General features: G+C 63.7%; 1 protein-coding gene across 1 annotated transcript; it reads left to right on the top strand.

The window, feature by feature from the left end:
• Position 1: 1 nt before the first annotated feature.
• On the top strand, positions 2-10993 carry LFNG (LFNG O-fucosylpeptide 3-beta-N-acetylglucosaminyltransferase; the record flags this gene model as incomplete). Its single annotated transcript, XM_085300457.1, has 8 exons — positions 2-241; positions 7262-7310; positions 8401-8500; positions 8727-8880; positions 8981-9066; positions 9567-9732; positions 10371-10456; positions 10575-10993. Coding segments are annotated over 8 exons (948 nt in total), but the record flags the coding sequence as incomplete, so codon positions are not given.
• Positions 10994-10999: the final 6 nt, after the last annotated feature.

Here is a 10999-nt window from a genome sequence, read left to right as displayed (position 1 = left end):
GGGGGCGGCGGGCCCGGGCCCGGGCCAGGGCTCCCCGGGGCTCCGCAGCTTCGCCGACTACTTCGGGCGGCTGAGCCGCGCCCGGCGGGAGCTGCCCGCCGCCCCGGCCAGCCCGCCGCGGCCGCCCGCCGAGGACATCTCCGCCCGCGACGTCTTCATCGCCGTGAAGACCACCAAGAAGTTCCACAAGGCGCGGCTGGAGCTGCTGCTCGACACCTGGATCTCCCGCAACCGCGACATGGTGAGGGCCGGCTGCCGCCGCGGGGAAACTGAGGCACAGCGCGGCGTGGGGGCCGCTCGGCTCTGCAGCGGGCTGGGGGGCGGCTTGTGGGGCTGCCGGTGCGCTGCTGGGAGCCCCCACGGGCCCCCCGTCCCAGTTGTACCATCCCCCGGAGCGTGCGGGGCCCTGGGGCCGCTAGGCTGGACCTGGCAGGGGTCGGACGGGGCCCAACTCGGGCCCTCAGCGGTGCAGGGGGCTCGTGGGGTGCTGGGCAGGACAAATGCCCCCGGCTCTTTCTGCTGCTGTCGGGAGCGATTAAAAGCAAGCCGTGCTTTCGGAAGGGTGAAATGCAGCAGTGCCCCCCTATGGGGGGGGGCAGGGGGAGCAGAGTGATGGAAGGAGGTAAAATTCCCCCAAATTTCTCCCCATTAGGGGAAACTGAGGCACGGCCTCAAGGGGAGCAACTGGTGCCCAGTGAGGGGTCTCATCCCCGTGGTGCTCCTCAGGAGGGGCTGGCTGYGGGTGCTGGCTTGGTGAGGTAGCATGGGGTGTCGGCACCGTGGTGCCCCGAGGACACCCGGGGGGCTGGCAGAGCTCTGGGATGTGCTGCGGCTCTCGGTTAGGCGCTGGGAACGGCTGGAGCATTTGCTGCCTTTCCCGGATCTGCCCTGGGATCTGCTGTCGCCTGCAGCTCGTGTGCGCCGGGGGCGGTGGCAGCTGGTCCGATCCGTGACCGCGCTGAGGTCCTGCGCTCAGCCTCTCACCCAGCCCTTCAGAGTACTGAAGCAAAATGTGGAGGGGAAAAGAAAAACAATCCTGTTTCCTTAGGAAATGTGCCTTGCCATCTGCTCCTAGGACACTTTTTCATCATTAGACAGCTTCCCAAGTAACTTATGGTCCAGACCTTCCCATCCTTCTGTCTTCACGTGTTTCCTCCTGGGCCCTGGCTGGGCCTGGAGTCGTATTTCTCACTTACAAACTGTTTTTTAGGAAGTCTGAAGTGGCTGGGGGAAGGGAGAGGAGGCGGTTGGGAACCGACCCGTCTGTGCCCTGGTTGGCTCGTGTCCGTAGGACCGTGCGGGCTTGCTCAGCGCCTGCGAGCTAGCCCAAGCACCGCTGCTTTTTGCCTGGGCTCTGTCCCTTTGCGCAGGTCTCCTGGACCTGGCAGTAGCGCTGCCGTTTCCCCCTTGTACAGTTATTTAATGGAAACCTCTTTTATGTTCCGCTGTCACAGCGAGGGGGTGGAGAGCAGCGGTGGGGGAAATGCTCTTTGAGCACCTACAGATGATCCTGGGAATGGCTAGTCTTTTTTTTTTTCTTTTCCCTTCCCCTCCTTGTGAGCTCCGGCTTTCTTCTGGGGGTTTTTTGTTTTGTTTTGCCTCGTTTGTCCGTTTGGATTCCCAGAGACCCGAGTCTCGGCTCTCACGCTGTCCCCCTGGGCAAGCTAACAAAGCCCCTTTTCTCCCAGCGCAGAGAAAAGGCTCCGCAGCCTCTTGTGTGGCACTTTCCATGGGAACGGGGGAGCCGGAGCTGGCGGTGTCCAGGTCAGGTTGCCTAGAGATGAGGGCCATGAAGCCGGGGCGGGGGGGACGCAGCCCGGAGAGGTGCCTGCCTGACAAGCCAAGCCGCTGAGTGACGGCTCTTGTACAGCACTTGAGGGACAAGAGCTTGGGAAGCGCGCTGAGGGCGTTGAAAGCTCCCGCGGAGCGAAGCGAGGGCTGCCGGGGAGAAGGAGGCAGCSGAGGAGCCCGTGCCGCCGGAGGGGGCGGTGGGAATCGGCTCCAGCCTTCCCACGCTGACCTACCCCCCCCCCCTCGCCCCTAGTCTCGGGGAAACTGCCTTCCTCCCCACGGCGTGGAGGGACCAGACAAGCTTCGGTTGCCCCCTCCCCACGAGACGCTGCTAATCCGTCTGCCGCAGTGTGCCAGATCTCCTCCTGCCAAGTCTTCCTTGGCTGGCTGCTTTGGGGCACCCAGCACTCCCCCAAACTTGGCTCCTCTTCTGTTTTTTTTTTGTTTTTTTTTTTTTTTTCCTGCAGTGCCTGGAATTAGTGTCATGCGGGTTCTCCTCTGTTGCTTCCCATCCCAGTGCGGTTGTGCAGCTCCTGCATTGCCTCCTTGCCAGCTTCTGCCAGGCCCCTCTAGCTGCTTTTTGCAAGCAACGTGCTGGCTTTGCTCAGGGGGTTTGCACCGGGGAGCTGCCTGAGCTGAAAACGTCTCTCTTGGTCTGAGTCAGACCCATCTCTCCTCATCCTGTCCCTCTCTTGCTGTTTTGCTTGCAGCTTAGCTGGCACGGGGGAAGTTCCTGCTGAACGGCTGAGAATCCCCCGTGCCCGACGTGACATCTTGCTCTTTCCCCTGTTCCTCCCCTTGCCTCACATCTGAACCTGCCTCTTGGCTGTTCATTAGCCAGAGGGCAATGCAGGGAGAAGTGGTGYGTGCACTGGGAAGAAGGAGTTAAATGCAGCAGGTAACCCAAGCCTGGAGCCTGGGTAGATAGGGGGAATAGTTATTGTGTTCTTCCTTGGATATTCTTTGTTCTCCATACAATAGTCTGTTTCCTGTGGTCTGCGCAGTCCAAGATACTGCAATAGCCTAAGGCAATGGGCACCCCCTTCTCCTTCCTGCTTTTCTCTGCACAGTGAGGGCAAATCCTTGTTCCTTGCTAAATCTCCTCGCTCTTCCCCTCGTTGCACAATCCAGGCTGGACAGGCTGCTACTGGAGAAGAGTTATGGAGTTCTCCCTGCTTGCTCTGGGAGAATTTCCAGCTGCCGTTGTCTGTGTTTGTGTCCTTAGGATGCTGGAGTGCAGTTCAGGGAAACTTTGCACTTGAAAGCAAAAGGATAGAGTGTGTGTGTGTGTGTGGGGGGGGAAATGGCCATTGCACAGAAATCCTAGAAGCTGATGGGTCCAAAGACACACTGACTTACTGCTGAGTCTGGCAATTTCCAGTGACGGAATTGCACAAGAAGTGTCTGCTGCCCCCAGGGCACGGGGCACAGTGTCGACGCGCTGCAGAAGCAGATGCCTGCCYGCGAGGGAGGGTCGGCGCGGGGATGTGCCGGCGCAGGGATGTGCCGCTCGCTTCCTCAAGCACAGCTAGATAATTACATGCTTTGAAGAAGAGAGGAGGAGAAAAAAAAAATCTTGCTTCTGGCTCRGGAGGAATGTGTTTGCCTTCTGGAGAGCACGTTCCTCTGCGGTGGCAGCTCCCAAATTTTTCTAGCACCTTGGCCAGAGTCCCTGTCCTCGGGGGGTAACGGCCGGCAGCGGAGCGCCCTGCGCCGACACRCTGCACGTGTCCCGGTTGCGCTCGAGGGGTGCGATCGGAGCTGGTGGGCCYGGGGCAGCTGGTGCGTGCCAAACCAGCTCGGCGCTCGCACGTGCCCGCGACCCTGGGGCCTGCTGAGCCCCRATCGCTTCGGCTCGTGTCCCTGCGAGGGTCCCTTCTTGCTCAGCATCCGGCCCCGGCGGAGGCGAGGCCGTGGGCTGGGGACGGCGCGCGTGCGCGTTMGTGCTGCCTGAGCACCGGGCAGCTCGTTGCCTGCCCCGAACGATGCCGTTGTCCTTCGGAGGACTCGAGAAAAGGCCGCGGGGTGAAAGCCGGCGAGAGGCATGCGCGCGCCGCGAGCAGGACGGCGGCGGGGACCTAATTGCACAATGAGCTCGTTGTTTGCAAGGAGATTATTAAAAAATTATAGTGCTGAAAATTACAGTGGAGGATTCTTGCCCTTACTGGAAGTGGGGGGGGGGGGGAAGGCCCCGTCCGCGGGCGCGCTGCCCTGCTCCGGGAAAGGGGCCGCGCGGGAGCGGGGACGCCGCGCGGCGCGCACCGAGCGGGGTGGGGGCTTTCCCCCCCGCTGACCGCCACGGCCTCGCGGGGCTCGTTTGCGGTAAATGTCCGCTGCCGCGGGGGGACGAAGCCGGGCAGGTGCCCGCTCCGGAGGCGCCCGCTCCTCCTGCCTTCCCCCGAGGAGCCGCTTTTCCAGCCGGAGGCTGACGTCCCCCAGGGAGGAGGCGAGGCGGGGGGAGACTCCCAATCCACCGTGGCCTGGCAGCTCAGCTCAAGCTCTTCACCTCCTTCCCCTTGCACCCAGTGCACCTCGCGTGGTGGTGGGGGGTGACGTGTCCTCGCTGTCCTTGGGGTTGAGGGGTTGTGATCCCTCCCTGGGTACCTGCGGGTGTCCTGGCTCCCCCTGCGTGTCCCCGGGGCTGTGCTGGGCACCGGGGCACGCTGGAGGTGTTGGGACCCCTCCCGGCGCAGGGTTTGTGCAACGTGGGGTCACGAGGCTCGCCGGGACGTGCCTGACGGAGGTTCCTGTTTTCAGGGGGTTTGCTGGGGGTTTGCTGCCCAGGGAGCTGGAGCTGCAGGCRTCGTGCCGAGGGCCACCCCTGAAAGCCCCCTGGCATCCTTAAAGCGCAGGCGTCCTTGAAACACGGCCTCCCTGGGGCGGGGGGGATGGAGAGGAAGGCCGAGTGCTGACCCTTGGGCTGCCCGGGGCSCTTCGCGCAGCACCGCGGCGAGAGCAACCGCGGAGCTGGGGTTTGGCTGCCGAGGAGGGGGAAGTGAGTCACCACGAAAAGGAGAAATGAAGGGGAGGATGGAAAAATAAAACAGAGCAAAGCGAAGCAGGCTCTGCTGGCGGAGGAGGCAGAGCGGGCTGGCAGCGAGGGCCCCCGCGCAGCTCGGCGGGGCTGGCGGCGCCCGGGCGCGCTGAGCCCGYGGCGGGGTGGCCCGCGTGGTCCCGGCCCGCGGCCGTCAGTGGCAGCTATTGTTCGGGGAGGACTTGGCATCCTGTGTTTCTTCAAGTTGCAGTTTTTAGAACAATGAGGGTTTCCTGCACGTCCCGAGGCTGCTGCCCGCCCGGAGCCGCTGCCTCGGAGCCGGCGAGCAGCGGCACCTTCCTCTGCTTCGCCCTGGYCGGGAAGTCAGCTGCAAGGGTGCCGAGGGGTGCTGGTGCTCCTTGGTGCTGAGCATGAGCAGGGAGAGGTGCTGGGGGGGGTTGAGTGCGAGACCCCGGGCGCCTTCTCCCTTGCAGAGGGATCRGCCCTGCTGCTGTCGGCTCTGGAGGGGCTTGGGGAGGTGGCAGCTCAGCCGCGTTGGGCTGGAGCGACCCGTCCCGCCTACCCCGCTGCGGACCGGGAGCTGCCGCCCTGGTCTGGGCCGCGTCTCCCGGGGCGCTGCGCTCGCGTGGGGTGCGCTGCTCCTCGCTTCGAGGGTGCTCTGAAGCATAAACCACCCTGGGCCGTGCCTAAACCGACCTGGCTCAAAACAGCAGCTCGAAGCCCGCTCCAGGACGCGCTGGCCGGGCTTTTGCTGACCGCAAAAGGTGCAGGAAGGGCATATCTCATCTAGCAGAAATGCAGGCGTTAATTAAAGAGAGAGCGAGGCGGTAGTTGTGTTGGGCTTCATTGGATTTCTTGGCTGGGTTTTGGCCAGGGCGAGGTGGGGTCGGGGTGGGAGGGCGGCTGGGTGCAAGCGGGGCCCGTGGGGCCAGGCACGCGGGTGCCATTGCAAGGTGCCAGCGCCCACCCCGGCGTCGGGAGTGGCGGCGGCGGCGGCGGCTGCTCCGGCGGCCCCGGGGAGCTGCGTGGGGGAGGCCGGGGGGGAAGGAGCATCTTCAGGGCGCAGCCTTTCCGCACGGGCAAGCTGTAAACTATTGTCCTGGTGGTCTATTTATAGCAGCTGAGCRGAGGATTAGTTGCAGGGTTATTTTTGGAGCCGCTGAAGGCACAGTTGCTGGACAGCGTTTCGGAGCTCATCRAGCAAACGTTTTCTGTCCCGCGAGCAGCCCGTTCCCCGTCTCCGGCAGGGCTGGGTGGGGATGAAGCTGAGCGGCGGGGGGCGGGCGGCAGCTTCTGAACCGGTGCTCGTGGCAGGGTCTTCCCGGGCGTCCTTGGATGGGCTCCGCCGCCCCGGCGGCTGCCCTGGCGTCCCCTCCTGCTGCCTGGGTCTCACTCCTCGGAGGTGGAGGCTGGAGCGGAGGGGTGAACCCCGAAGCGGCTCCCCCTCATCCCAGCGCTGTCGCGTCCGCCTGGAGCAACGAGGGCCCAGTGCTTCGGCGGGGGTTTGCGGGAAGCTGCTTTTTCCACCTCCTCCCTCGTTTTGTCCCCTTCCGAGCCAAAAGGTCGCCCGCGGCGCTGGCAGCGCGCCCGCCTCGCCGGCCGCGCGAGCGAGAGCGGGGCGCCTCGCCGGCCCTCCCGCTTAACCAGCCCAGCTGTATGCTAATGCCCGGCACCGCGCTTAACTCCGCTCCGCTGAGTAAAGCCGGCCCCGGGGCCGCCGGGGCGGCAGCCAGGCTCCCGCTCGCTCGCAGTCCGTCGTCCCGGGAGCCCCGGCCCCGTCTCCCTCCCCGCCGGCTCCTGCCCCCCTCCCCGACCCTTTTGTCTTTCCTCCTTTGCCCTTTTGTGCACGTCTGGTTTTCAGTAGCGCTTGGCAGCTGGTTGCGGTTTCTCTCCTCCGGCTTTGTTTGCTGCGCGCTGGTGGACGGAGGGGCCTTTCCCACCCCCCGGCCAAGCGGCAGGCCACCGTCTCCCCCCACCTCCGCCACGCGTGTGCGTGCCAGGAATTAGCTGTGCAAACAGAGGAGGGCGGCCAGGCGGCGGCTCAGGTGCTCCGGGGCAGGTGGGTGCTGCTGGGGACCAGAGGACCTTGCGCGGGGACCGCAGTGGGTTAGGGGACCTGGCTGGCCTCACTCATCTCCCCTCTTCTCTCCTTGCTCTTGTCTCCCTCTTCCTCTTTGCTATATCTGCCTGATCRTCTTGGAAGGCACCATCCAGCTGGYGTGGCTTTCGTCCACCCCATCCCATCTCTTCCCCCATGCCTGCCCCCACTGGCCCCTGTGCTGCATCCGCTGATGCAGCCGCTTCGTTAGAGGGGCTCAGGTGCTGCSTTGTGTTTTAACAAGGAGGAGCAAGTCACTGCCAGCGCCCTGTGGGGCTGATTCATGGGTGCTGCCCCGGCCAGGGATGTCTGGCTGTGTCCAAGAGCGATGCACAAAGCTGCTTCAGTTCTCAAAGGTGCCTCATCTTCTCTTTCAGACGTTCATCTTCACGGACGGTGAGGATGAGGAGCTGAAGCAGCAAGCACGTGAGTCCATGGCCCGTGCCCCTTTGCATGCATGACCAGGCTGAGCATGGCAGCAGGTTGGGTTCCCGTAACAAACCCAGCAGAGACGGTGTGGGGCTGTGCCAGAGTCTTTCCTGGCACCCCCCAGCCGGAGAGAGGCCCTTGGGCACCCAATGAGTTCGTCAYGTGGGGCCTGCAGTGTGCAACTTTGCACAGGTGTTTGAAAAGCCCCAGTTTAGATACCAAGCTCAGGGGTGAGGGTCTGTAAGGCAATGCTGTGCCTTGGGGTGCTGGGACCTTGTGGAGGGGCCCCTRTGGCGCAGGGCATGTGGCTGGGACCTGGTTGTGTTATCTTGAGGTAGGATCTCTTCCCACCAGTGCAAGGAAGATCTGTGATGTGGTCCAAAGTGTCCGGCTCCAKCTGGGCCTCCAGACAGTGCTAGGGCTGGACCAGGAAGGGGGGATAACGGTGTGATGGGAGCTCTTGCCGCAGGAACCCGGGCTGAGAACGAGGCCACGTGTTTCGGCAATGGTGGCTAAAGCACCTGGGAGCCCCAGCCCRGGACCTGCTCCCTTAGCAATGAGCCCGTCCTCCCGCTTGCAAACCGCTGATGGGGAGCGAAGTGACGGGGTGCCTTTGCACCCGTCCGTCCCTTGGGCAAGCTGGGCTTGCTGGGCAACGCGGCTCGGGGTGTATGGGACTTCCCYGCGCAGCGTTTATCTGCTATGAGTCTTGGTCAACTCGCCCTATTCTCCTGATGCAAATGACTCCCTTTCAGACAGGGAATCAATTTGCTTTGAGCCCCAGCAGGCAAATAACAGGTGGCCGATGGTGGGAAAACACAGCCTGAATGGGGCAGGATCCTGGCAAACCCCTCCCGGCGGGAGAAGTCAGTTCGCAGGCTGCCCATCGCCGACGGTCCCTTGGCGATTCCTCAGCCACGTAGCTGGAAAAAAAGATGTAGCCAAACTTTAGGTCTTTGGATTCAACCGTGCCCCTCGCCTTAGCTCTGGGGGACCCAAAAGCTCTGCCCAAAGAGACCTGCCTCCACCCTTATCCCGAAGAGGGATCTCCCCACCTCCGGGGTTTAACCCCCTGCTCTCCCTGCAGGAAACGTCATCAACACCAACTGCTCGGCTGCCCACAGCCGCCAGGCTCTGTCCTGCAAGATGGCTGTGGAGTACGACAAGTTCATCGAGTCCGGGAAAAAGTAAGCAGCGCCCGGGGCTGCCGCGGAGGGGGCCGGGGTGAGCCCGGCGGCCGCGGGGTGCAGGGGAGGCACCGGCGCCGCAGCRGCCGGGCAATGCAATGCTGTTCCCGTTCACCCGGCCCAAATTCAACGTGGGGCTCGGCCGCGTTCCTGGGGAAACGGGGAGCAAGCGCCGCTAYGGGGAGATGCCCGGGCTGTCGTAACACGGCGCCTGCTGTCACCCCAGGTGGTTCTGCCACGTGGACGACGACAACTACGTGAACGTCCGCACGCTGGTCAAGCTGCTCTCCAGCTACCCCCACACGCAGGACATCTACATCGGGAAGCCCAGCCTGGACCGGCCCATACAGGCCACCGAGAGGATCAGTGAAAATAAGATGGTGAGAGGGCCGCGGGGCTGGTTTGGTTCAGGCTGGGGTCCCCAGCCCGGGCGGTGGAGGCAGGCGCCRCGCTCACCACCTTGCTTTCTCTCCCTCCCAGCATCCGGTGCATTTCTGGTTTGCCACGGGAGGAGCGGGATTTTGTATCAGCCGGGGGCTGGCGCTGAAGATGAGCCCGTGGGCCAGGTAAGAGTGTTGGCCTTGCTGTCCCGTAGGGACTCTTGAAGGTGCCAGTGAGGCACAGAGGAGCCACACCATGTCTTTGGGGCTGGACACTGAAATGTGCCTTGCTGCCTTGCTCTCTTGTCTTGGGGAGAGCCTGGGGTTTCTGCAGGGATTTGGAAACAAGCTGGGAAGAGACCTGGGTTCCTCTRGCCCTTAAATGCCTTTTAACAAGAGTCAGGCTGGTCTGTGAGGGTGGCTGAGCATCGGAGCAGATTGCCCAGAGAGGTTGCGGAGTCCCCGTCTTTGGAGATATTCAAAGGCCCTCTGGATAGGATGATGGGCAATATCCTTTAGGTGACCCTACATGAGCAGGATGGTTGGACTAGATGATCTCCAGAGGTCTCTTCCAACCTCCATCTGTGATTCTGTGAGATCCGTGTGCTGGCCCAGACCCCTTGAGGTGCCACGTCCCTTCTGGGCTCCAGCAACATCRTTCTGCAGCTCCTCCTTGTCTCCCCCAGTGGCGGTCACTTCATGAGCACTGCAGAGAAGATCCGCCTGCCCGATGACTGCACCATTGGCTACATCATYGAGTCTGTGCTTGGGGTAAAGCTCATCCGGAGCAACCTCTTCCACTCGCACCTGGAGAATCTCCACCAGGTGCCCAAGACAGAGATCCACAAGCAGGTAAACTTGCCCTGCTCCCTCGGCTCAGCAGCCACAGGAACAGGTGCGCAGGCAGCCGTGACGGAGAAGAGGGCTTAGGGCTGGACGGTGCCTCCATCTCGTTTTGTCCCCTGTGATGCCAGCATGCAACAGGCTGTGGAGGAGCCTGAGACCAAATCCGGACGGTGACATCTCAGTAGGGGTTGTCTCCTGAGGTCTGGTTTTCTCTGGTGCTGGGGGTGAGGGAAGGACTGTGCCTAGCAGCTCACAGCTGGGGGACGGGGTGCCAACAGCCCCCGTTCAGAGCTGCTCTCCCCCTGCCCGAGCCGCYTGAAAATTTGCCGTTCAGCCTAAACGCTTTGGCTAGGATCCCTTTGCAGTTTGAGGAGGATTCGTCTCGTTTACCGCGAGTCACCTAAAAGTTAGGCCTTGCAGCTGAGGAAGTGCAGAAGCGTAGGTCAGTGGAGGGAGAAGGTCCTTCAAGCCCGCGCCAAGGGGGTGAGGCAGAGGAGGTGACGCTCCTGGAGGAGCCCCCCGGAGTTTGCCGGGATGGGGAGTTTCCCAAGCCCCCCCCGAGGCCCTGACGTGACCCCTGYGGCCCCAGCGAGAGCAGCCCCTTAGGCCAGCGGGCGCGTGACCTCCTGTGCTGCTCCCCCCAGGTGACACTAAGCTACGGCATGTTCGAGAACAAGCGCAACTCCATCCACATGAAGGGAGCGTTCTCCGTCGAGGAGGATCCCTCCAGGTGGGTCCGGCGGGTCTCCCGCCGGCGGGCAGGACCCGGCCCGCGGCCGAGCGGTGCGGTGCGTGGGGCCGGGACGGCGGCGGCGGCCCCCGCTCAGCGCCGGCCCTCTCCTCCGCAGGTTTCGCTCCGTGCACTGCCTGCTCTACCCGGACACGCCGTGGTGCCCCGCCAACGTCGTTTACTAGAGGAGACGCCCGTCCCCTCTAACCTCGTCCCGAGCTTCCCCGGTATCCGAAGGGCTCGTGGGACCGGTGCGCGCGTGCGTGCGTGTGCATGCATGTGCGTGCGTGTGCGTGCGTGTGCATGCATGTGCGTGCGTGTGCGTGCGTGTTCGTGCACGCACGTCCTCCCGGGCCGCGAGGCGGAGGGAGGTCCCAGCCGTGGTAGCGCACGGTGCGCGCGTCCGGACGGCTGCTGCGCGGCCCCCCGGCCCCCCGGCCCCAAGCGCTGCCGGTGGGTCCTGAGCACTTACCCGTTCGGCGCCGCGGCCGGGCCGGCTCGCTGGCTCCCGAGCCGCCGCGCGGCGTGTGGGGCGCGAGCCCG

The sequence above is a fragment of the Rhea americana genome, unplaced genomic scaffold (genome assembly GCF_003343005.1).
Source record: "Rhea americana isolate MKP2758 unplaced genomic scaffold, rheAme1 scaffold_10, whole genome shotgun sequence".
Classification (NCBI taxonomy): Eukaryota; Metazoa; Chordata; class Aves; order Rheiformes; family Rheidae; genus Rhea; species Rhea americana.
This window is presented reverse-complemented; position numbering and strand designations above follow the sequence as displayed.